General features: G+C 37.2%; 1 protein-coding gene across 2 annotated transcripts; it reads right to left on the reverse strand.

Moving 5' to 3' along the window:
• Positions 1 to 1510: 1510 nt before the first annotated feature.
• Positions 1511 to 19410, reverse strand: LOC131859940 (calmodulin-2/4). Of its 2 annotated transcripts, none has more exons than XM_059214240.1 (2): positions 19174 to 19410; positions 1511 to 2352 (listed from the first exon to the last, which is right to left on the reverse strand). In XM_059214240.1, the coding sequence occupies exons 1-2, from the start codon at positions 19247 to 19249 to the stop codon at positions 1979 to 1981; spliced, it is 450 nt and encodes a 149-aa protein (XP_059070223.1). In that variant the 5' UTR covers positions 19250 to 19410; the 3' UTR covers positions 1511 to 1978. The 2 variants fall into 2 exon arrangements, with proteins under 2 accessions (XP_059070223.1, XP_059070224.1); XM_059214241.1 differs by lacking the exon at positions 19174 to 19410 and adding an exon at positions 15598 to 15618.
• Positions 19411 to 27321: the final 7911 nt, after the last annotated feature.

The following is a 27321-nucleotide window of genomic DNA, read 5'->3' on the forward strand; positions in this document are numbered from 1 at the left end:
TTCATATAATAGAATTTTAAAAAAATGAAATGCATACTTAAGCCTTTCTCCTCGTATTTTCTTCTAGTTCTAATATTGTAAATAAATACATGATTTTGATAAAACTAGAATTTGAAAAAAAGGAAAAAGTGTTAGAAGTATGTGCTATATATATATAGTGCAGACTTACATTTTCTGAAGCTGTTTGAAACGTCACGAGAAAAATGATAGTGATCCAGGAGAGGCTGAAAAATAAGAAAGCAAAAAATACAGCACAAAAAATTATATAAATAAACTCCATAGACAAATTAACGAATATGGAAAATCTATAGGAACAGCTGTACAAATAAATGCAATAGGCAAATAACAATAGAAAAAATGTACTGTTCAAAGTTTGATGCGGATATATTTCGCCAATGCAAGTCATCTAAAGATGAAAAGTCTCTAGTGCATGTGATCTTATAAAGTGCCTTTGGCATGCGATTAATAAGTGAAACAAAATAGGCGGTTAAAAAGGTAAAATAATCAATTCTCTGCATGTTGAATAGCCTGTTGAGATTGATCTGGGTGTCTTTCAACCATATCATATGTTTTAAAATGGTGTCATAAGATAAAATTTTAATGAATGTTTTGATCATATTCAAATGTGGATTAATTTTTGCCTTCAACTAAAACTCTGTTTATTGTCAAATTTCAGAATTACTCGAAAGTAAATTCAATTCCAGCAAATATGTCATCTCACGGCTTTAACGATCTAGTTCTCAACCTCTAAGCATAAAATGAGCTTTAGAAATTTACGGGAAAATCTCTAGGTCACAATACAACCAAAACAGTTTCAAACTCCAAATATCATGTGTACCGGAATCAGGATAGTTCCCAGATACGCACAATATTGTCACAAAACAACAGAAAACCGTTCCAAACTCCAGATATCATATGTTGTGAATCAGGAATGTTCCCAGATAATAGCACAATATTTATTTATTCACAAAACAACAGGAAATCAGTTTTAACTCCAGATATCATGTATTCTGGAATCTGGATTGTTCCCAGATAAATTGCATAATTTTTATGAAAGTGTAATTAGCTTGTTTCTAGTACCTTGTTGAATCCCGCAAGTCTTTGGAAAAAAAACTGAAACCGTCCTACCATAGTAACCATTAAGTGATCTCAGGTAGAGTAAATACCAATTAGCCTCTCAAAGCAGAAACAGAATTATCATCTTTTAAGCAGCTTCTGAATCAATCCAATATTGTAACCAAAGAAATATTTTTCTGTGCTCAAATTATTGCCAGAAGAGAAAATCTCAAGTAATAACGAATCTTAGTGCGCTGCATCGCAAGCATTTGGTCAATCTTATGAACATTGAAAGATGAAGTTAGTGCTCAATCTACGAATTTCGAATATCTTAGGACAAAAACCTGCAAATGTTGTACCCCCTTCCCAAGCAAATCTTCAAAAGTAAATTCTACGAAGCAGTTCTACAGAAGGAACTACTAGAAGTTTTGAATGTTTCGGTATGCATCCAATGAAAGATTAAAGAAACAAATTTATAATATTGAAAATTTGTACCAAAAACATCACCCTCAATTCCTTTCTTACACACTAACTTGTTTTTGTGTAGTACTTAACTTTAAAAACAGGCACAGGGATCAGAGTAGAGACATTCAAACTAAACCCACTGTCCAAAAATAGAAAGCAAAATACTTTCCCTCTAATTTTGTAGCGAGAAAGACGTTAACAGGAGTCTTTCACAGTACAATAAACTTCTAGTCGAAAATATATAACACAGGACATTCAGACAGTTAAAACCAGAAAGTACACCTTCACTCTATTTTACGATAGAGCAAGGTGTGAACCCATTGTTCCTTTGAAACATAACTGCTACGGTCCTGAACGGAGCTTTAATAAAATCACACAACCAGATTTCTATTGAGTGCAACACAGACAATCTGGATTACAAAAGACACATGATATTGGGGGTCTTAGAAATACAAAATCACTTCGCCATCATCACCTTGACAAACTCCTCATAGTTGATCTGTCCATCTCCATCCACATCAGCCTCCCGAATCATCTCATCAACCTCTTCATCAGTAAGCTTTTCACCTAGATTTGTCATGACATGGCGTAGTTCAGCAGCAGATATAAAACCATTTTGATCCTTGTCAAAGACCCGGAATGCCTCCTTAAGCTCTTCTTCAGAGTCTGTGTCCTTCATTTTCCGTGCCATTAAATTTAAAAATTCAGCAAAGTCAATCGTACCATTGCCATCAGCATCAACTTCATTTATCATATCTTGAAGCTCTGCTTCAGTTGGGTTTTGACCAAGAGAGCGCATAACTGTTCCAAGCTCCTTTGTTGTGATGCATCCTGCAGCCACAGCGATTTATCAATGAAATCAGAAAATTATAAAATACCATAGAACAATACCTTTCCTACCTCATGTTTAAGTTATCTGGAGACTAATGTCCCATGTACTAGAAATTGCCAGAACACCTTCCACCATACCAAAATCTAACAAAATGACTTTGAAAGGGGATACAAATTAAGATTAAGCTGAATCCCGGTACACAAAAAGTACAAAAATACTAATAACTATAGCAAGCAAACATTTTTATTACTAGAGACTAATAAATAACAATGCCGATTCTATAAGTAACGTATACCATTTTATAGAATATTGATTTGACTGTCACTTTCGCAAATGGAAGCCTCAGTCCATCCACCGTATTAGGCAAGAATAAAGAAAGTATATCAATGTCAACAGGTGACCAAATGAACATGAAGGAGTCAAACTACTGCCAGTTACATTAGGAAACTACTAGCGTAAAAATAATGCCAAATCTAAGCAATGTAAACCATTCTATCAACATAATTATGAATAAGTTTTCCTTTTTCTAGATGGAAGCCTATGTTTACCCACCCCATTAGGCAGGAATAAAATTATATTGATATCCAAAGACACTGAAAGTAGATCAACAAGTCAAAAGCTACAACCGCTAAAAATAAGTACTGGGGTAAAAACACCCTAGGTTATAAAAAGTAACTAACACTAAAAATTTAAATACTAAAGAAAAGCAATCATGACAGCAGTAAACTCTAAAGCTGTTAAAATCCTCAACCATAAGAACAGAATATAAATACAAATAGCCTTGTGCAAGATGTACCTTTGTTTGTTAATATTTGTTTCTTCTTGCTCACTTTGTCTACTAATGATGTCAACTCGAGGAAGAAATCTAGGAAGTACTATAAATGCACTCAGAGCCTGCATTCAATACTATTACTTGAAAGTTGAAACATTGAACCTATAACTTGAGCAGACACAATCCAAATTGCACCTCACTCTCTAAAACCTACACCTCAAGCATTGTACATATGCCTATGCCTATCCCCTTTTCCCATTTGTTTTGGGTCCACAGCAACTGGGATTGTCTTTTTATGCATCAACTAGTGTGCTAATGGTGTGTTTTGCATGGAAGTTGCCAAATAACTTTATCTTGGTCTGTCTCATTCATTTTACTCATCTCAATGATCCAGTTCCAATCTGCACATTTAATCATTCATCTAAAGTTCTAAACTATGCTGCGCCCAAGTCGAACAACTAGATGTGCAGATCAGATCTGGATCATGGAGATGAGTAACCCCAAACTTTTAAATGTCAATTTCTTAGTATGAAACCAAGTTTAACTCTTACTGTTATGAGCTGACTAAAACACAATTTATTTCAAATTGCACACTAGGGTGCTGTATTTAAGCACTAACCCTAGAGGCAATTCATCTAGATCATCAAAGATTATCATGGATGCATTCATATGAAAGCATCAAATAGCAAAGTGATTGCATTGTCTGCTTGTATCATCCTTGGCATACTACATGCTTTTCTGTTGTCTTTGATCTTGGTTCATCATTGCTGAATCGGTTCACCTAGGGATCTGATTGAACATGACCCTCGCAATTCAGCAGACTCCCAAAGGTGTTTGTAAACACTGCCTGTTTCTTTCCGTTTCTTGTTGTCATTCAATTTCCACCAGTTACAGCCTGTGGGTCAGTTTCAGGTTCAGTTGCAGAGATCAGCTGCACAGACACAGATCTTAACAAGAGTGACACACAATTAGTTTGCAGATTCCAAGACATTCATCTGAACAGGGCCCTGATTTTTCAGTGCATTGGCAAATACATTTCTCACCTCTTCAGTAGTATATTCCATCATCAAACCTCAAGCTACGAATAGCATTCAAATTCATTTATTTCTACAATAATTTCAGTTTTTTATTATTGCCAGTCCTAACTCTTATATCTAGGTTGATTATTTACTTAAAAGCTTTGTTTATTTTATTAGTCTAGATTATTTATGTGAGGCAGCATTTTCCCTTACTAGTCATATATGAGACAAGAGCCGATGCCACCTTGCTCTCCATCACAAGTAATCATTAATGGGCAAGATTCCAAATCCGTCCCTTTCACCCACTACTTTTATTCTATATATTGGCCATTTTAACAAGTATGTTTAGGCATTTCAACTTTTGAAGCAAAAAATATGTTATCTTAGATGCTGGAAAACTTTACAATAAGGATAATTGCACAATCTAAGGCTTGGAATTTGTGATTATTCAAGAAGGACATTCCATGGTTCTAGCAAACTGAAACTATTTCTCCAATTTTCACAACCAGCAATTATTCAAAAAACACATTCTATTGTTGTATCAAACTGAAACCATTTCTCCAATTTTCCCAACCAGCTTGGGATTTGTGATTATTCAGGAAGGACATTCCATGGTTCTAGCAAACTGAAACTATTTCTCCAATCCTCCCAACCAGCAATTATTCAAAAAACACATTCTATTGTTGTAACAAATTGAAACCATTTCTCCTATTTTCCCAACCAGTGTCAAAGGGCCTCCCCCTATGGTAAAGTTGGTTGGGTAAATATCTCATAAGTCTTCTATTCTCCCAGCCAATTTTAGAGGACAACCCACCCAACCTAGTAAAGTTGGCTGGTTAGATATCTAATGAGTCTTCAATTCTCCCAATCAATTTTCGAGGAGATCCAAAACTTCTGGAGAAAGAGCCAAAACCTTAAATGGGTAGAGGAGGACTTACTTCTTGAGGGTCCGATTAGTTGTCTTCTCAATCTTCTGGGCTTGGAAGACTTACACCACTTGTTTTCATCTAAAGTGCATCTAAAGGACACCCCAGATGAACAGTGGCTTTGAATCCAAGACAATCAACATTGCATATCCATGACAAGATTAAACATCTGGGGGGGAAAAAGCTTTGAGAATTTGATCAGTTACACTAGCAAACAGAAAGATGAGGTTCTAACAGTAATAATTACCTCCAAGTGGACTTGACAAAGCACCACAAGTGCCATCAAAAGGTCATGCTGGACCATCCAGACTCTCCAAGCAGAGGAGAAGATGACAAATATCTGAGATCATCTCAATGCTGCTTCATTACCATTTAATAATTTATATTTATGTTTTTTGGCTCCCCTTATGTTACATGCCTTTTATATAGATGATTTTACAAGTAAAGTATGCTCTGTGAATAGGGAATTTAGGCCTTTTGTATGGTTGTAATGTCCCCTTTTTAGCTGCAGCATTGAGTGAGTGCTTTGTCGGCACTTAGCTAGAACTGAGTTTTCAGTTAGGCATATTTACATTTGAAATAAGGCAGCTGAGTCTTCAGTTGGGCCACAGAGTACCTTTGTGCCTTCAGGTGGAGCACAGCTGGATCTTTTGCTTAGGATTGGAATAAAAGTGAACTGAGTTTTCAGTTAGGCATCTTTAGATTTGAAATAAGGCAGCTAACTCTTCAGTTGGGACACAGCAAACCTTTGTGCCTTCGGGTGGAGCACAGCTGGATCTTTTGCTTAGGATTGGAATAAAGGTGAATGTGTGGTCAGTTAACTGATTAAAACTGCCATCAATTAAGGGTGGGACTGCTCAGTTAACTGATTGGAACAGACCACAACTTCGGGAGATCGTTGTCAGTTAGCTACCACCAATTGTGGTACAACTGCCTACGATTGTGGATCACCAGCTTGAGGGAGTATAGGAAGTGCTGGAGGAGAAAAGCCAAAGTATCTTTGAAAATTATAAACCAAAACTCAACTTTAGCTTCAGGGAGGTGATGATGCCACAGCAGCTTGCTTAGCAATTGAGGATGAAACCCTATTGGCATGAACCTGATCATCCTGGGACAAAAACCTTCACAAGTAATACATGTTGCAGAATAATAGCAGTTAAACAGTGGTACATAGTGCAAAATAATAGTGGTATCATACAGAGATGCACCAACAGCAGAACAATCAGTTTGCATAATGCAATGTGATAGGGATGTTTCAGAGTTCAGATCGCTATGTTGGGAGTTCCAAGTGAGTTGTATTAGATTAGTTGCTCTTATTTGAATGCACGTGTTTCATAAGATAATATCAAAAATCTCTATTGTTAGAGCCTTTCTAGGTTTGATTTATATATATGTTTAGTTTAGTATGGTGGTATCAAAGCTGTGATCTTGCCAGACCATAGAAAACAACAAAAAACTAAATAACTAAACAGAAAAAACAAAAACAAAAACAAACAAATATAAATAATCAAACATCCATGTCAGAGACTGACAAGAAAACAAGATATCAACATAGGAAACAAGGAAAGTAGAATATAGCACACGAGAATAGTAAGGGTAAAATGCCAGAAGATGAAAGGGCAGATCTATTTTAAAATACCCTAATAGGAATTTAGCAGGTACAAGAGAGTATGGTAAAATGAATGGAACAAATGTTAAATAATCAATCCAGATAATACTACAGCATTTTGGATAGAGGGCAGTTTAACTTTGTATGAGTAACCAGCACTTAATCAAACAATCACCTTCAGAAACCCATTAAGCCCATGTTTGTACAAAAGAATGAAAAACCAAATGCTAAGGAAAACTACTCCAGGGGAGTTGGACACACTTTTTGTGAAGTATCAAAAGAAATCAGAAGAATTCAAGGCTGTAACTAACTTTTGTTAACTATTTGGAGATACTTGTCAAGGAGGTTCAGGACAGCAAAACCCATAGTAGCACCTGGAATGATGAAAGAGGCACTTGCTACAGAAGTTGAACAAATTAGAAGCCCTACCTTTTATGGCAGCAATAAAACATCCACCCAAGCATGGTTGCAGACATACTTTGCACTCAATCCTAGAGTGGAGCAAGATGACATTCTGTTCACCACATTGCATTTGGAGAGTGTTGCCTATGACCAGTGGCACCATGGTTTGACCACACAAGAGCATGGAATTGCACATACTTTTGATGATTTCCACCAGATATTGTGAGACTGCTTTGAGTGAAAGGTGAGGATGGGGACTTCAGGTATCTTGCCAAAATTAGACAACAAAACATCAGTGGATTTATATGTTGCTAAATTTCAGCAAGTTGTATTCATGGTAGCTAATGTTCAGAAAAGAGAAACACTTTCCTCTTTATCGAGGCCCAAGGGTTTATTTGAGCCTCTCAAGGGTCTAGTAAGGCATTTGCACCCCCATTTACAGCAGAATATTAGAAGGGCTTTGACACTATGATCGATTGTACTGAGAAACAAATTTTCATCAACCTAAAGCAACTACTACTGGACAACAAAAAAGTTAATAAAGGCAGTTCAATTCATACCATCATGGAACTACAGCTCAGCCTATTGTGGCAAAAAGGATTGATGAGTGAACTAGAAATGAGCTTAGAAGAAAAAAGTTGTGTTTTCCATACAAAGAGCAATGGTAGTAGTCATAGACGTCTAAGCAAGGGCCAAATACATCGTAGCATTATAACTAAAGTAATTTCTGATGAAGAAGACGTTTATTATAGGACCAATGAATCAAAAGCAACAGATGATTCAATTGTGGCACATGAGCTTGAGCAATTGGCAAGAGATAACACCAGCACTAGAGAAGGTACACTTGCAGCTCTACCAGGAGCACCTCAGCATCACCCACTTAGAATTCATGGAGAGTTATCTATGTTGAAAATGTTAGCTAGTTCAAATACCTGATTATTGAATTTTAATGTTGTCAAATGGCAATTAAAATTCAAATGTATTATCTCAATTAAATTTGTTATTGGGCTGGACCCAAATGTAACGTGTAAAGGCAAATTACATATGTTATTGGGCTGGGCCCAAATGTAACGTGGAAAGGCAATTCAATGACTATTGGGCTGGACCCAAATGTCTAACGTGGGAAATATACAATGACAATATAACATTATTTAATTAACATGCAAGCCGACTTTAGGATAATTGGCGCCAAAAGATTGATATATAACCACTTCAAGATGAAGTCATTTGAACACAATAATTACCAAATGCTATCTGCTCTCCTAGCAGCGATCCTTCCTCATGCAAACTTGTATAAGGCGATTGTGCAAACTCTTCAAGGTTGATTGTGGCGAAGTTGTCAAAGTTCTTCATAAGGTCTCTTGTGTGAATCTAATCTGGACATCTGCTGCTCCTCCTAATCATCTGCTGTTAATGAAGGGCTGCATTCATCACCGATATCTTGAACAGCAATCTGAGATAAGTCATTGCCTTGTAAACTGTCTACATTTGAGATAATACATATCACATTTAAAGGCTGGGTTTTTCACCTCCAAGAGGGAGGTTTTCCCAAGGTATTGGTGTCTTGTGTCTTGTGTTTTATTGCTGTTACTATTTATGCACAGTCTGATTATAATCTAATTGGTTAAATTAACATCTGATTGCTTAAAATTAACATGGTATCAGAGCTTTAGGTTCATTAAAATAATCAGATTATTAGTTGCCCTTCACTTTCAGTTTGTTGTTTCAGGTTTGCAAGATGGTTACAAGTCTGAAAGTAGAGGATAGACTTGAAGGTGCCCTCAATTTCACATCATGGAAGGTTCGTGTCCTCCTTGCTCTTGAAGAATTAGCGTTGTTACAGTTTGTGGAAGATATGGATCTGACTGAACCTTCGGATCCGGAAGAGCTAAAGCAATTCAAGAAGAATGTTGTCAAAGCAAAGAAATTCCTTATTGATTCCGTAAAGGATCATCTTGTTCCAGTCATCTCCAAATTGAAGACAGCTCGAGAGATGTTTAAACATCTAGAAGGGATATATGAGATCAACAACATCAGCCGGACACTTACATTGAGGCGGCAGCTTCTTCAAGTCAAAATGAGCAAAGGTGATTCAGTCATGTCCTTCTTCACGAAGATTTCAGAATTGAAGGACCAACTCAGCGTCATTGGAAGCGAGGTTGTGGACAAGGATATTGTCATGATTGCTTTGAATGGTCTTCCTGACTCTTGGGATCCTTTTATTCAAAGCATAAGTGGAAGAGCTAAATTCCCTTCCTTTGATCGCCTCCGATCAGATTGCATTCAAGAGAAGTCACGCCTTGCTGCCAGAGAAATGCATAAAGGCTCTCATGGAGGAGATCAACATGTGCTTGCATCTCAACATGTTAGAAGAAAGGGAGGTCATTGGAAGAAGAACAACTTCAAAAGAGATAGAGACTTCAGACCTCCTGCTTACGATTCAAGGAAGAAGCCAAGGGATCTTTCACGTGTCCGTTGCTTCAGATGCGACAAGTTTGGACATTATGCTAAAAAATGTCAGAACCCGCCCATGCAAAGAGAGGCCAACCTAAATGAAGTTGCAAACTCAAAAGACAATGAAGACTACCTCTTCATTTTGCCTTGTCCAGCAATGTGCCAACCGATAGCAACACTTGGTTGATCGACAATGGTGCATCTAGACACATCACGAGATATCGAGAGCATCTCTCAGACTTGATGGAGAAAGAGTCCAAGCTTCATGTGGTAATTGGTGATGATGCTCAATATTCGATAAAAGGTTTTGGTAGCACTTCTTTAAATTTAGAATCTGACATGTCCTTGCATCTTAGTGATATCTTATTTGTACATGGAATTAAGAGGAATTTAATTTCTATTTCTACTCTAGAAGATAAAGGTTATCAAATAGCATTTTCTTAGGGTAAAGTACTTGCGTGGCCTAAGAAATATAGTATTAAATCTACTCGTGTTATTGGAAATAGATATGATAGTTTGTATAAGCTTTCAGCTAACCCCATTCGAGCACTCATTCATGAAGCTCCTGAATCTAGCGAGCTATGGCATAGAAGGCTCGGTCATCTTCACTATCAAGCACTTCCTTCACTTGAAAGGATGGTTAAAGGTATGCCTAAACTTAATCAATCTCATGATGATGCTTGCAAAGGTTGTGCATTAGGTAACAACACTAAAATTCCATTTCATAAAAGTGAAAGTAGAGCTAAAGAAAAATTAGCACTTGTTCATTCTGATCTATGTGGACCCATGTTTGTTCCTTCACCTAGCGGAATTCTATACTATGTTACATTTATAGATGATTTTTCTAGAAAGACTTGGATTTAAATTCTAAAATCTAAAGAATTTGATGAAGTGTTAAGTAGATTTAAAGAATTTAAAGCTCTAGCTGAAAATATGTCTGGTAAAAGGATTAAAGTGTTAAGATCTAACAATGGAGGTGAATACACCTCAAGTAGCTTCAATGACTTTTGTGTAGAAACAAGAATTAAGAGGGAGTTCTGCGTTCACTACAATCCTCAACAAAATGGTGTAGCTGAACGAAAGAATAGAACCATTCTTGAAGCTGCCAAAGCTATGATTCACGATCAGGACCTGCAGACCCTCTTATGGGCTGAAGCATCCAAGACTAATGTGTACATTCTAAATAGATGTCCTCACTGTGTCTTGAAGAACATAACTCCCGAGGAAGCTTTCACAGGAGTCAAACCAGATATCAGCCACCTAAGGATCTTTGGAAAACCTATCTATTTCTGGGAAGAAGGGTATCCTAGTTGGATATAGCGAATCTTCCAAGGCATTTCGCATCTACATTTCTGGTCAAAGGTACATTGAGGTAAGTAGGGATGTCACCTTTGAAAAAAATATTGCTTTCAAGAAATCTAAAGGTTCTCTTATTGATAATGATAAAAAAGTTAATGATAATCAAGATATGGATATTGATACTAACCCTGAGATTCAGAGGGAGCCTATTGAGCCTCTTGAACCTATTGAGCATGATGATCCTCATGAGCCTCTGGTTCCAACTGATGAACCTAGAGATATTGCAGTTAGCAAGAAAATACCACTTTGGGTTAGAAGCACAATTCAAGATGCAGAGAAGTTTGCAGCTCCTAGTGGCACTTTCAGAGAAAGTAAGAGACCTTAGAAGCTCCCTAACTATGTTGCAATGATGTGCAACATCATTAAGGCTGAACCATCCAGCATAGAAGAAGCTATGAACCAGCAAGCACGGAAGTTAGCTATGGACGAAGAGTATCAATCCATCATCAAGAATGATGTCTAGGATGTTGTGCCTAGACCTAAAAGGTAAGTTTGTTGTTTCTTCCAAATGGTTGTTTAAAATTAAACATGTTGCTGATGGTAGTATAGAGAAATATAAAGCTAGATTTGTAGCTCGTGGTTTTTCTCAAAAGGAAGGCATAGATTATGAAGAAACATTTGCTCCTGTTGCTAGATATACTTCTATTAGAACTATTATAGCTATTGTTGCAACCAAAGGTTGGAAATTACATCAAATGGATGTAAAGGTTGCCTTCCTTAATGGTGTTATTGAGGAAGAAGTCTATATTGAACAACCTAAATGTTATGAGATTCATAATAGAGAGACTCATGTGTGCAGATTGAAGAAAGCTCTCTACGGTCTCAAGCAAGCCCCTAGAGCTTGGTATGAAAGAATTGATAAGTACTTAGTCAATTTAGGATTTTGTAAGAATGATGTTGACCCTAACATTTACTTTAAAGTATTTAATGGTGAAATGCTAATTTTGGTTCTATATGTTGATGATTTATTTCTAACTGGTGAAGATAGCCTCATTATTAGGTGTAAGAAAGAATTAGATACTGAATTTGAAATGAAGGATCTCGGTCTAATGCATTACTTTCTAGGGTTAGAAGTGTGGCAAAAACCTAATGAAATTATTCTAGGTCAAGGTAAATATACTATTGATATATTGAAAAGATTTGGTATGATGGATTGTAAACCTATGTCTACTCCTATGGAAACTAACTTGAAGAAGTTGAGTATTTCTGCAGCTAACTCTGATTTTGCAAATCCTTCAGAGTACAGGCAGTTGATTGGATCCTTGATGTATATAGTCAACACTAGCCCAAATATTTGCTATACAGTGAGTGCACTTAGCCAATTCATGAACCAGCCAAAGCATGTTCACTTGGTGGCAGCCAAGCACATCCTGAGATACTTGCGTGGAACCATTGGCTATGAGCTGAAGTATCCAATCAACATAGTAATCAATTTGGAAGGCTACTCTGATTCTGATTGGGCTGGAAGTGTTACTGACAGGAAAAGCACTTCAGGAATCTATTTCAGCTTGGGTTCTACTATGATCTCTTGGGCCAGTAGGAAACAATCCTCAGTTGCATTAAGTATTGCAGAAGCTAAATACATTGCTTCAAGTGTGGCAACTAGAGAAGCAGTTTGGCTTCGCAAGCTTCTTGCTGGGTTGTTTGGACAACCTTGAGAATGCACTGTTATTTATTGTGATAATCAGAGTTGTATTAAAATGTCTAATAATCTCGTGTTTCATGACAAGTCAAAACATGTGGAAACTCATTATCACTATATTCATGATATGGCACAAAGAGGTGTCATCCAGCGGAAATATATCAACACTGATGAATAGGTTTCTAATGTTCTCACCAAGCCTCCAGCTCGGGTGAAGTTTGAGTACTTCAGAGAGAAGCTTGGAATGGTGGAGAACACAGCATTGATTGAGAGGGAGTCTCAATCTTAGTGATGCAATTCAGTTTGCATCTTCCACCCTTTGCGGGCAATGCAAGGTGGAGTCACCCTCTGCGGGCAATGCAAGGTGACAACGTGTCCTTCTCTGAGAGAAGGTTGAGGTGTAAGACCTCTTCCACCCTCTGCAGGCAATGCAAGGTAGATCCATCCTCTGCGAGCAATGCAACATAGACATCATGAAATGAGTTCATGATATTTATGTGTTTTTATTGCAAGTATACTCTATAGAGCTTATACATTCATCCTTGCGGGCAATGCAAGATGAAAGTCATGAATGGATCATGACATATGGCAGATATCCTCCCTAGCTAAGAGGGAGTGTTGAAAATGTTAGCTAGTTCGGATGCCTGATTATCGAATTTTAATTTTGTCAAATGACAATTAAAATTCATATGTATTATCTCAATTAAATTTTTTATTGGGTTGGACCCAAATGTAACGTGTAAAGGCAATTACATATGTTATTGGGTTGGGCCCAAATGTGACGTGGAAAGGCAATTCAATGACTATTGGGCTGGACCCAAATGTCTAACGTGGGAAATGTACAATGACAATATAACATTATTTAATTAACATGCAAGCCGACTTTAGGATAATTGGCGCCAAAAGATTGATATATAACCACTTCAAAATGAAGTCATTTGAACACAATAATTACCAAATGCTATCTGCTCTCCTAGCAGCGATCCTTCCTCATGCAAACTTGTATATGGCGATTGTGCAAACTCTTCAAGGTTGATTGTGGCGAAGTTGTCAAAGTTCTTCATAAGGTCTCTTGTGTGAATCTAATCTGGACATCTGCTGCTCCTCCTAATCATCTGCTGTTAATGAAGGGCTGCATTCATCACCGATATCTTGAACAGCAATCTGAGATAAGTCATTGCCTTGTAAACTGTCTACATTTGAGATAATACATATCACATTTAAAGGCTGGGTTTTCACCTCCAAGAGGGAAGTTTTCCCAAGGTATTGGTGTCTTGTGTCTTGTGTTTTATTGCTGTTACTGTTTATGCACAGTCTGATTATAATCTAATTGGTTAAATTAACATCTGATTGCTTAAAATTAACAATCTTAACCATGCATTTATATGCTCATTGCTAGTGGGTCTCCACACTCACAGCTAAGGTCATTTTAGGCAAAGCACTTCTTGGGTTTCAATGTAGCTGTCACTTGATGGTTTCGCTATCCTACACATCAAGATAGTAGAAATTTAAGACAAAATTATTGAAATTTATGTAGGTTTGTTGACTGTAGTCCCCTATTGGATGCTTTTCAAACATTTGCATGTAAAAATAGTACAAATTGCACTGAAGCAGATAAAAGAAATTGTTATCTGAAGTTAGCACTTGACATGGAGGATATTTGGGATAAGGGCATTCTCAGAAACCCAGCAAAAAGATTTTTACTCTCAAAAGAAGGGACTACCTGGATAAAGAATGCTTTCTTTGCAAGATTTGTTTTCTGTTTTTTGATAGCAGAGCTTTTGACCTCCAGGGAGGTGAAGTAGATAACACTCAGATCTGATTAAGTTATTGTTGAAGGAGAGATTAGTATAGGTCATAACTACCACTTTCATTCAGAATCACAAAGTTTCTCATGTATTCCTGGTGAGGAGAGTTATACAACTGTTTATTTGTGAACCCAGAAACCTTCACAGGTACAACAATGTGTTGCAGTAGCCTTGAACAGACCACAACCATAAGACTAAATGTAAATATAGCCTGTGTTTGTATCTTACTTGGTTTGAATATAAATGTACAGCTTGATGGTGGTCGGAGTACATAATTATGCAAATAAATAGATGCTGCTCAAAAGAGTGGTCAAGCTACAGTAAATCAGATGGAAGTGTTCAATAACCACGAAATTTTCAGTAACCAGATTTGAGTTCAATCCCACTATTTATCGATGGGGTATATATTATTATTATATAACATTGCCAACTGGAAAATTGAAGGGAAGATAGCCAAGCCTAACTAGCCCATACCTACCCATGTAAGAAAACCACTATTGTTTAAGATGGACAATATCAGCTTAGCAAAAGAAGAATTATGGCTAAAAGAATTGCATCTAAAGAAAGCTGTGAAGCAATTCGACAGATTCAAGGTGCTTTTGTGCAAGGAGTTGGGTTCTTCATAACAGAAGAACGTGTTGTTGACAAGAATGGAAACATTTATTGGTTCTAAATTCCATTATTAACATATGGGTGAATAAGCTGACGGACAGGAGTGCCATAAAAATTTAAAATACTTGGTCCATTGAAGAAACCTATCTGCAGAGGATGCTACTTGGGAGGGGCCAGAGATACTTGAACATTCAGCTCTGCATTGTTTGTGGGAAAAGCAATTCCAGGAAGGTCCAATTTGCAATGTCCCCTTTTAGCCACTGCATTGAGTACTCTATCAGCAGCTAGCTAGGACTGAATTTTCAGTTAGGAATGTTTATGATTGAAATGAGGTGGCTGAGTCTTCAATTAGGAGGCAGCCGCGTCTTTGTGTCTTTCAGTTGAGCAGCTGCCAGGCCTTTCAGTTGGGATTGGAATAAAGGTGGGTGAGAGATCAGTTAACTAATTGAAACTGCCATTGATTAAGAATAGACCCAGTTAATTGATTGAAACTACCAACAATTTAGGGAGTTAGTTGTCAGTTAGCTACCACAAATAGTGGGATAATTGCCCATGATTGTGGATCAACAGTTTAAGGGAGTATCAGAAACACTAGGGGAGGAGAGATAAAGTATGTTCGAAAATTGCAAACCAAAACTCACTTCAGCTTCAGGAAGGTGACACTGCTACAGCAGCTTGCTTATAGTGCTTGAGGACGAAACCCTTACGGCATGAAACTGGTCCTGGAAATGAAAACCCTCAGGAGTCATACATGTTGCAGAACGATAGCAGTCAGGAGTGATACAAGGTGCAGAACAATATCACAATCACAGAGAATCCAGCAAGAGTAGGGCAATCAGTTTGCATACCACAATGTGATAGAGATGCTCCGAGTTCAGATATGCATGCTGTGCATTCCCAGTGAGTTGTATTAGATATGTTGCTCTCTTTTAAATGTACATGTTTCATAAGATAATATAAAAAAGTTCTGTTGTTAAGAGCCTTTCTCGTTTTGATTTCACTATGTATTTAGTTTAGGGCATTGCATCCATACTACATATTTACATATTGGAAGAGGGCCTGACAAGGGTATTTAGCTCAATCCCTCTGGTTTTCACGTACGTACTCTAACCAGACTCTGCACCATCATATAATATCATATTCACTTTAATCAAATAATCATATTAGATCTAAAAATATCCTAAACCATGCAAAAGCTTGCAAAAATCTTATTCACTTCAATCAAATAATCATACAAATTCTAAAAAACCTAAAACCATGCAAAAAATTGAAAAACTTGAGCAAATCTACTGTCTGAAAATAACGGAGCCTCAAATACTTACACCTTATATAGCTTATATTTTGTAAAAAACATAGATGCAAACATAGAGACAATATAGCCACATAAAATGGACCACACAGAAACATATCTAAAAGATTGAAGATTTTTCAGAACTTTCACTAACTCAAGTTTTAGTTCGTATATGGGGCACTTTGCCAGTTGAATGAAAGCTTTAGAAAAGCGAGGAATGTCCTTCCTACATTAGAAAGTCTTAATTTTAACAGCAAAATATATTAGAAAGACATCATTGTAAAACGGACCACACAGAAACATATATTAGAAAGAAATCATTGTAACAGTAACATATAAACCAACTCAAGACAAAACTCAACTAGCTTACAAATACATCCAGTCCAGAAAGATCAATGAGGTATAAAATATTTAATTCATAAATATCCAAGGACCCAAAAAATTAAGAGCAAGTGGATATGAATCTTAAATAGTACATTCATTCATTACTTTTAAACAACTGGTGCAAAATAAGGAAAAATGAAGGCCCAATGCAATGCCTAGAGGTTCCTTCTATTAATCACTGATAAAAAGCTTTGAATTGACGTTTCTAAATAATCAAATAACATCTATAAATTGTTACTAATCAAATAACATTTATGGATTGTTAGTATCAATCAGAATACAGTAATTTGTGCAGAGAAAAAACAAACAAAATGTGAATCAAAAAGTATCTTTTAAGGCATAGCAGATCCTTTAATGCTAACAGCACCATCTTGATGAAATAACTAGCAAAGATAGAAATATGTTACACGTGCACAAAGGACACAGTACATACCCTCAAAGTAACCTGGGCACAATGTTAATGACTCAGTAAGTGTTACATCGCATATTTGAATAGTGGCTAATGAAAAACTCTGACTAAAAAAAGCATTAAGTGTATGATTTATAAATCCAGAACTATTTTAATTTTAAACTCTCGAGGATTACAAAGTCATCAGAAAGAGTATTTTCCAGACATGGTCATTGATCTTATCCAAAAACATTATGCAGGAGGAAAAAAAATTGAAGATGCCAATGCCTATGGAATGTTCCTTTTGCAAAGAGGGTTTGTAGGGCCTTCAAACAGTGCTTCAATCTGTTCTGTATCATTTATAGTTCAGGACCACATACACATAACAGCTCTAAAGTTTTTTGGATGTTACAAGAAAAATCCTTGATAAAATAATGAGTATTCGTAATCAAGTAATGCATAAAACAGCTTACTTGACTTTTACGTTTAAAACATTTAACAATACTATTACTTCAAGTTATGATGACATTAGTTCTAAATATAAAATCTGCTACTCTAAACTGCAGATAAATTTTATAAACGCAGTAAGCCTTCGATCAAACAATTTTTGTGTTACCATCAATCAAGACCAGATGTTCTGTTTCCATAAAAAAACATATCCTTTTGAAGAAATACAATGTCAAATCCTGCAGTTCACAACTGCGTTGCATCCTTTCTAAAGTGATCTGATATAATATGCCCTCTATGTTGACAAATAGGTCAATACAATAACTAGATTAAATCTTAGATTGAAATAGCAAGGCCTCCCCCCGTAAATTAGCCTTAACAACTAAGGGTCCTTCTACAGGCCAGGCTATTTTTGTTAGAGAACTACGTCTTTTGCAGATAAAGCATTTTCTGAACTAATTTGATGTTTAACCAAATAAGCACAAAGAAAAGACAACCTAAATCACCATTGATATTAACAATAGCTGCAGTTCATCTTCAACTAGTAAAGCGTACAGGTAGATGTATGAGCATAGCAAGTAGCACGCAAACAAACTACTTGGAAGCTAGGCTCAAATTCTTGGGTAAATCATCACGTGGCATTAGACTTACTGAGAAGAACTGCCAAACAGCTCTATTAATGTGGAGCAATTAGCAGAAAATGAACAAGGTTCACTTCGAATCCCAACTTATTGAATTGAAAAACAGATCTACGGATAAAAGCATAAAAAGGAGTTAAAAACTAGGGGAAAAATAAGCATATCAAACATAGGAGTCTTGAAGTCTCCTGTAAATTCATGTATGGCTGTGATGCTTGTAAAGAGACCTACAGGGTTGAAGACCTCTAGATATCGGAGGGCGAAATTAGGGATCGGGATATTTCTAGTAGATTCTGATACTCATCCAAATCAAACTATGATTTTGATGTTCATCTAAATCAAATTATGCATGATAATGCTGACTTTGTGAGGTCTGGTTTGATAATGACCTATTCCATAAACACAATCTAAGATAAAGGAAAAGTTCGTAAATTTGCCGAGACCTCGACTGATATTCCACTGGTCTAATCACAATATAAAGTGGACATCTCTAGACAATGTTTCTAACAATCCAAATAGAAACATTTAGCCATAAAGATATACATATAGAAAGCTTCTGGTTAAAAACAGTGTATGCTTTTGTTTACATCAACCTACGATTCAGATCACACTCCATTGATCTATCATCAAAATAATAAAAATAATTAAAACAATACACAGATACCAGAAAAAGACTGATTGAGATGCCAAAAGGGAAACATAGAAACCCTTGACATCCTAATTGTTTTATTGGACTTACTCTGCAATGCTCATCTGACTATGGATCACAAGTGTGATCCGATAACTTGATATCAACAAAAGTTTTTAACCATAAGAGTTGAACTCAGTTTTATAGACTGTGAAAGCCCCATGTTCCTAATGCGTATGTTTATTTTCAACTCAACAAGTTATCACAAACTTATAACTTTCATTAGATCAAACCAGACAGTCTATCATGAGAACCAGTTTTTGACAACCGATCTATACACGGATTAAAAAATAAAAAATAAGTACCCCCATAACATATACATCAAAAACTTCGACAAACTTGAAAACAGGGTAAACGAGAGAAGAATTGAACGATTCTGACCATCTCCATCCTTGTCGAATAAACTGAAAGCCTCCTTGAACTCGGAGATCTGCTCCTCTGTAAGTTGCTCAACCATTTTTGCGCAGATGAAGAAGCACCAAAGCCGCAAAGAGTCCCTCTATTCTTTAGACTGAGGCGAATGCGTAGGAAGGAAGCATGCGGGAGTGGAAAGGAGGTGTGGATGATAACGATAAAACGGGGAAGAGGTCGCGTGGTCAATGGCAACACACTCTTAAATACCACTCGTAGAGTCTAAAGTTGGAGAGAATTCGTACGCTTTGTGCGGTTTGGGTGCGAGGTTTGAAAGTAATGATAATGATAACGTTGAAAGTACAATTTAATTGCTTGGTTACTTTCCCTTTTTCCCGTCAAATTCCTCTGTTCCTTACGCGCTTTCGGACGCGTTTTCCGTGGAAAGTGCAGATGGATGACAGTTGATAAATGTCACCTACCCACCTACTGCGAATATTGGAAATGAAATCAAAGCTTTTAATGTGTCTCACAGACTTATAGAAATAAACTTGTTTTATATGTAAGGTATTTTATCTTAAATTTTTTTATTGATTTTTTTCTCAATCTTCAATCTTTTAGTATGAGTTTTAGTTAAAAGGGTTTAATGTCTGACTAATGTTTCATGGAAGAAAACACTCTTCTATAAATATATAGTGTGTTTAGTTATATAAAAAAATTATAGAGGAATAACTTTTCAAAGAATAGTTTGTAAATATTTATATGCTATACATCATCATTTGTATAAATTAGATCATTTTCCACACTCTTTTTTAATTGTGTGTGTGCATTTATTATGTCTATGCTTGTATGAATTATGTACGTTATCATACATGTCATGGTGTAATGTGCTCTTACACATTATGTTAAGGTACATTGCATATGAAGATCATTTTGACATAAAAGCTTTGTGCACATCTACATAAGCATCACTTCTAAGAGCTCTACACAAGAGAGCACAAGATACCCATGTTTGCACTCCTCGATCACATCACACAACTTCAAGAGTTTGTGCTTGAACTTTGACATAACATTATACTATTATATACTTCATAGATGATGTAATTTTGTGTAAATCGGGTTTCTTCTCTCTTTCATATATATAATTTGTTCACTCTACATAAAGAAGTCAAGAAGTCAACTTTCAAGACATTAGTGTGCTTGATTCATATATCCTTGTAAACCATAGGCACTTCATGATGTAGTGGAAGAAAACACCCTTCTACAAAAAATTATTGTATTTAGTTATGTAAAGCAGTTATAGTGGAAATTTTTTCAAAGAACAATTTGATATATTTATATACTCTACATCATCATTTGTGTAAATTGGATTTCTTCCCTTCCTCCCTCTCATATGTGTGAGTGCATTTATTATGTCTATCCTTGTATGAATTGTGCATAATTTCAAGCAACAACTCAATTTGACTATATCTCATGTTGCAATGCGCCCTTGCAGACACACAATGTTAAGGTACATTACACATGAAGATCTTTTTGGTGAAATAGCTCTGTTTACATCTACACAAGCATCATTTCTTATAGCTCTACATAGGAGACCACAAGATATTCATGTGTGTACTCTCTAGACACATCACACAACTTTAGGAGTTTGCACTTCAACTTCGACAATACCATTGCTAGTTTCTACTACCTTTCCACATTGTATGCAAGCTACACATAGGAAATATATGCAACTACATCAATTAGTCCAATTTAGTATTGTAAGCTTTGGACACATGGAAATTCACATGACCACATAATGCAACCATCTAAATGGCACCATACATGTTTGGCATATGTTACCCACTCATCCACATATAAAGCACAGCATGCATGCATGACACTTAAACATTCTATTAAAGGCTTTGTTGACAACTCATTTAACTAAATGCACACTAGTATACTATATAAACTAGTCTTTTGATTTGCCAATGAGCCTTGCCATATTTTTTGGCTTGATTTGGTTGTTCCCCAAAGTACCTTTGGTAAATAAAGTGTGTGTGACTTCTCATTTTCTAATCATGGGGCCTTGTTTTTTGTCAAAGCCTCTGTGTAATGATGTACACACATGTAACATTAATCAATACATGAAATATTATCTATGTAATTATCATGTCTTTTCTTTGGTTGTGACATTATATAACAACACTTTTACAACTCAAGCTTTCTATGAAAGTAAATATATACTTCCATTGGTATAGCCATAACTTTTCCTTCATCTAAAGTTGTTTGAGCCAATCCAAAAAAAAAATTAGACCACTAGTTTTAAAGCATAGAGGCTCAATCTCATGCAACCTATAATCAAACACCTTTGTTTAGTATCAAAGATACTTAATGCTCTTCTTTTCTTCACACCATTGCCTAGAAGAAGAAAGTAGAGAGCAAAGTATTCATAAGGGAGTTACAAATTTACACCAACCTCTATAGAAAATCATAATTATTTATTGAACCCTCTAAATGAACTAAATTACTTCCATGTGGTGAAATGACCTCACCTCCAATAGAGCCAATTGCTACCACATGCTCTAAAGTATAAGGGTTGGAGTATTGACATGGGCACAGCATGACTCCTTATCAATACAACACTTTATTGTTGGACTTCAACTTCCTATTCTAAGATGTATGACTATTCCTAGGGAGATCTTTGATCACACTCAACATAAGAAACCCCAAATTCCAACAATGTGTGATGTATCTATGTGTTGATATCCATCAACAACATCCCATAAAAAATGAGCTTCTCAAAGTTTTAGGCTCACTAATCATATAATGATGCATGTAGAAGTATAATTTGCATGTACTTCCTAATTGTAGGTTGAACAATTCTTTGGAGAGTACACTTATTTAGATCAAACACACCCACCTCAAAGCCAATTGGCAATGATTCATAGGCTTAACTTCAAGCGACATTAAATCAAACAACTATACAAATTATTTTCTCAATTAATCTCGATTATACACCCTCTTTTATTTCTTGGATATCAAATTCAACAATATTCATGCTATGCAACAAGAGGGAGAAATGACATCTTAAGTAAGCTCCCACATAAACTATGATATCTATGACAATATGCATATAAGCATTCAACTATTCCTCGTGTATATCTTTATAACATGTAAGAATCTATAAATTGCACTCATTGAAAGCAATATTCATGCACGTGATGTGCTCAACTCTTCTTGAGACAAGAAGCACATATAGCCTTTATGATGGTTGATCTCTTAGTTTTACTACACCAAACACATGCAGTATAAAACAACAACCATATTAAAGTATACTTCAGCAACACAATACAATCCTACACAATATAAATTCAACATTTTGTACTAATGACCCACTTCTTAATTTGGTTATGCTAGGTTGGATTGTTGGTATTAACATTATATCCTAATCTACATTTTATTTGCATATAAAGGCTAGCTTATCTCAACAAGGATGTATAATTTCAACATCCTCTTCTTTCAATATCAAATAATAGGGTGAGATCCCCTTTACATTTACAAAGCATGTATACTTAGTGGAGGATAGGAAAAGTGTTAGTCCATTCAAATGCACAAAATAAACATAAAACACTAATTAGAACAATAAACATGCAAATGAAATAGATATACCTTCCTTCTCCTTCGGATTGGACCTTTGATGAAGTGAAGATGCACCCTTGATCCACTTGTTTTGGATTGGTCCTTGGATTGGGATGTGGAATGCTCTCCACTACACAACCACAAGATAGAGTGGTGGCTTGATGGAATGATGGATGGTAAGATGGATGATAATGGCTAAGCATGGAGGGATTTGACTATAATATGGATGCTAGAGGGAGGTTTCTAAGCTCAAAAGGACAACATAAGATCGCACAAAGATGAGATATGGAAATGAGGGGAGGAGTCTCCAATTTATAGATTGGAGGAGGCCAAAATGGAGGGCTAAGTTTTATTTGAAATGGAGGGTGGAGATTGAAGGAGAGTGATGGAAAGGATTATAAGAGGACAAGGTGTGGAGACCAAGAGATTTTCCATAAAGGTGTTTCTTGTCTCTACGCTCCTCAAGGTACTCAAGGAAGAGATCCCTAGGCACATTGGAGGAATAAAAAGGAATTAAAAATTCCTTAGGAAGGGATAAGAGAATTAAAAATTCAGTTCTAAGAGATTTCCACAATCCATCATATAATCAAGAGAGCATTTTTGGATTCGATTGTGTGAAATATTTTTGCATCAACATTTCGAATCACTCTCTGTGATCCATCATCAGGATGAAGAGAGTCAAATGATGGATCACGGAGTGTGATTCGAAACGTTGATGCAAAAATCTTTCACACAATCGAATCCAGAAATGCTCTCTTGATTGAATTAAAAATTCCTAAATAAAAGATTGCATAGAAGGAATAAAGGATAAAATGAATTAAAAATTCCTTGGTAAGAGAGGGCATGGGAATGTGTAAAGGATTTGAAATCATCTGACATGATCAAAGTGGTTGCATTTAAGGTTTGGAAAGTGGAGGGGACTAACCATTCATGGCAAATGGCTGACTTGCTCCTAATCTTGAGGATTAGGATTGTGCAAATGATTAAGGGGGGTGATTGGGTGGGTTAATGGGAGATTAAAGTGCAAGTGGGAAAGTTAGGAGGATGTGACATGAGGAGAGAGAATGAGTAGAGGAATATAAAATGGGAGGATAATGTTAATCATGGCTCTAGAAGAATTAGTTAGGCTAAGTGAAGCTTAGAAAAGAGTGATTTGTAGGAATCACATGATTGAGTTAATTAATTAGTAACTAAGAAGAATTTTAGAAGAATTAATGATTTGGATGACTTTAGAATAATGGGAAAATGACTAATTTATTGGCAAATTAATTATTGGACTATAGTGACAAAATTTAAAATTTGATTTAATCAATTTTGAGAAGAATAAGGATAAACATAATCAAATTAATTAATTATGTAGAAAGGCTAAATTAATTAAATATTTAATTTAATTAATTTTAGATGTCTACATTTTGCCCCTCTTTTATGCAACAACAAAATTGGCGGTGGGTAAAAGACAGGAAATGATGCTCAGCTTGAAGACATGGGTGGTACATGCCCCTCGAGAATTTAATTAGAGAAATTTTATAAAAAAAAAAGAAAATAATGACGAGAAGGGGAGAAGAAGGAGAAAATAAGAAAAGAAAAATAATTTGGAAGAAAAAGGAGCAATGATGGAGGAAAAGTGAAAAAAAGGGCGAAGGGAGGCCCTATATAAGCCACACGAGGCCCAAGGAAGGGTCATTGTCACACATATAGCTCACAAGACATGGAGAGAGCAAAGAAATGGATCGTATTCTATGCCATGAGCATTGCGCAAAGAGGGCCTGGAGATACTAGCGACCACTTAAGCTTGGCCCACCGGTACATACCCTATCCCCGACTCTGTGTTTTAGGAGGTAGCATTAATTAGGGTCATAAATAGGGGGAAATGCTAGCGAGGTGAAGACATCGATCACTGTTTTGGCGTCTGCACAGGGGATCACCTTCTGCAGAGGCGATCCCTATACGCACAGACGGACACCATCTACGCATCTACGTTGAGCTGAGGATCAATGTCTCTGCAGTGAGGAGAAGGAGGATATGGGGGCCTATGGATTACTGTCTCTGCCCTGCGGATCGGCGCAGGAGCCACGGTTTTGATGTCTCCACCTAAGGAGAAAAGTTGTCTCCATACAGGAGAGAATGGGGGGAAAATGAGTCACTAAGATAGGATTGTGATGTGTCAACAAGATGCCCCAAGGGTAGGATTAAGCTAGAATATGCCAGAAAAGAGGGTTAATGGAGTGGTTTGACTGGGTGCAGGAGGATCCCAACATTTTGTCATCACGAGAGCATTGGCCTCCAATGATGACGTTGTTCAAAGAGCTAGGGGGACAGAGAGGACACTCCTAGCATGGTGTGGGCTAGGGTTTGTAGCACAGTGGTCATGGATTCACTGCCATGCAACCATGATGATCGCCTTAGTAGAGAGGTGGAATAGTGAGACCTGCACATTTCACTTACCGACAGTTGAGGCTACCATCACTCTGCTTGATGTGTGGCACCAGTTGGAGCACAACGAGGATTACTTCCAGAGGTTATGTTGTACAAAATATTTGCCTATAGACCAGATGTAGATGATTTTGAGGAGAGCAATGGAGCCTCATTGTGGTATCCCATGATTGGTTCTATTCATCTACAAGTTTATTAGTGGGAGGATGATGCCTGATTTGAGCGGGCATGGATTTCCTATTGGCTAGAGAAGATGTGTCTATTACATGCTCAAGGATGGAGTACAGTAGGCTTGGGGCGCAACAATGTCAAGACAATTATACCATGATATGCACATGTGTGTTTACCGAAGTTATAAAAACATCAGGACCGGTGTGACACTCCTTCATATATGGGCATGGGAGCATGTTGGAGTCACACGAATGATTGGCGTATAGGACTGACAAAGGAGATACCCCTACGTTGACATATACAGGGGGCTTTTGCATTATACACGAGTCGGTGTCATGTGGTTTTGGAGAGAGATTATCAATGAGATGGTAGATTTTACATGGCGCCCTTTTAGAGATTGTGAGGGGTGGTGGTGAGATTATATGCTTGCCTGGGTACATAGTGAGTGTTGGTTATTTGGCTGAACAGTGCATGTGATCGATCAGTACCTCCCACATCAAGTTATGAGGCACTTTGGTCATCAACAAGACATAGTGGGGCATGAGTGTAGGCACCCACAGATCAACAGGGAGATGGTCACTTGGGGGGATACCATTGGACCTTTCATAGTGCGCCTCAACTAGATGGGCGCAACGATATTGATTTGGACAAAGAGGCCAGAGATCAACGATGCGGGATGCACTAGGGCATATAATGCATGGTGTGAGGCCCATTGGCCTGTTCAGCTCAATAGACCAAGGGTTTTGGAGGAGGATGAGCTTGCACATTCGATTGATGAGATAATCAAGGTGAGGAGGATAGAGCTAGAGAGGGGGAGACAGTAGGAGGAGCTAGGGTTTGACAATAGATACCTATGAGAGGAGGGAGGGGACAGAGAGCAGCAACAATTGCACCAATGCAGATGCGAGCACCGGTAGAGGGGATAGAGTTAGCTCCATAGGTACAAGGAGAAGAGGCAGGAGGAGATGATTTGATGGATGCCAAGGGAGAGGGACAAGAGGGAGACCAGGCAAGTTCCTTAGGCCATTTTGGACAGGAATACAAAGAGGGCCCGAGATCAGAACTTGGAGAAGTTGATCGCTGAGAGATAGAGGGTTGAGTAGGAGAGGGTTAGGGTAGACAACCTGCAGGGAGAGTTGGATTGGGTTAGGGAGGAGGGTGATGCCTTGCAGAGGGACTTATAGGTTGTTATCTTTGAGTGAAATAGTTACAGGACAAAGGCTGAGATGACCTCAGAGTTGTTATAGGTGGCCAAGAGTGGGGGAATCATTGCGTAGATAGGGGAGGAGATGCAGAGGATGGATGAGGAGCTAGAGACGCTCCAAGCTAGATTGAGTAGGTCATAGGTAGAGGTTGTCATACTGCGGAGGGAGAGGGATGTGGTTTGGCAGCTTCTGGTTCTAGCGAGATTCTCTGCAGTTTTCTCAGAGATTGCAGGTGCTCGCCAGAAGATCAAGAGAATGGCATAGGATATCCATTTCTATAGGGATCTATACTATCAGGTAGTGCCAACGGAGTAGAGGGCAATATATTATGTAGAGAGTACTCGATCCCACAAGACACAAAGTCAGTAGTTGGGTGCCTTTGTTGGGATGAGCACCGCGACTGCCTCTAGGAGGACCTTCCAGCACAGGAGATAGAGAGGGCATGGGGTAGTGATCTCATATGTGTGACATTTTGACCCTTTAGGGCTATTATTTTACTACGATTGGACTCATTATGATTTATGAGATATATACAAGTCATGATTTTGGCGGCGGCATAGATGTGTAGTTTATTATGGATTGTTTATGGACTTTATTATGGATGGATGATGGATGATTGATTATTTTGGATTTATGATGATGATGATGCATATTATTTGACGTGTTTGTGATGTAGGATGTATGCCTATGTGATATGTATGCTCATGTTTATTTATGATGTTTTCTAACATGTTATGGATGCAGGGTG

The sequence above is a fragment of the Cryptomeria japonica genome, chromosome 11 (genome assembly GCF_030272615.1).
Source record: "Cryptomeria japonica chromosome 11, Sugi_1.0, whole genome shotgun sequence".
In the NCBI taxonomy this organism is placed as follows: domain Eukaryota; kingdom Viridiplantae; phylum Streptophyta; class Pinopsida; order Cupressales; family Cupressaceae; genus Cryptomeria; species Cryptomeria japonica.

Coding starts and splice junctions, on each gene's coding strand:
- LOC131859940 (XM_059214240.1), bottom strand. CDS start 19,249: ATGGTTGAGCAACTTACAGAGGAGCAGATCTCCGAGTTCAAGGAGGCT. Junction 2,353..19,173: donor ATTCGACAAGGATGGAGATG/GTCAGAATCGTT, acceptor CTGTGGCTGCAG/GATGCATCACAACAAAGGAG.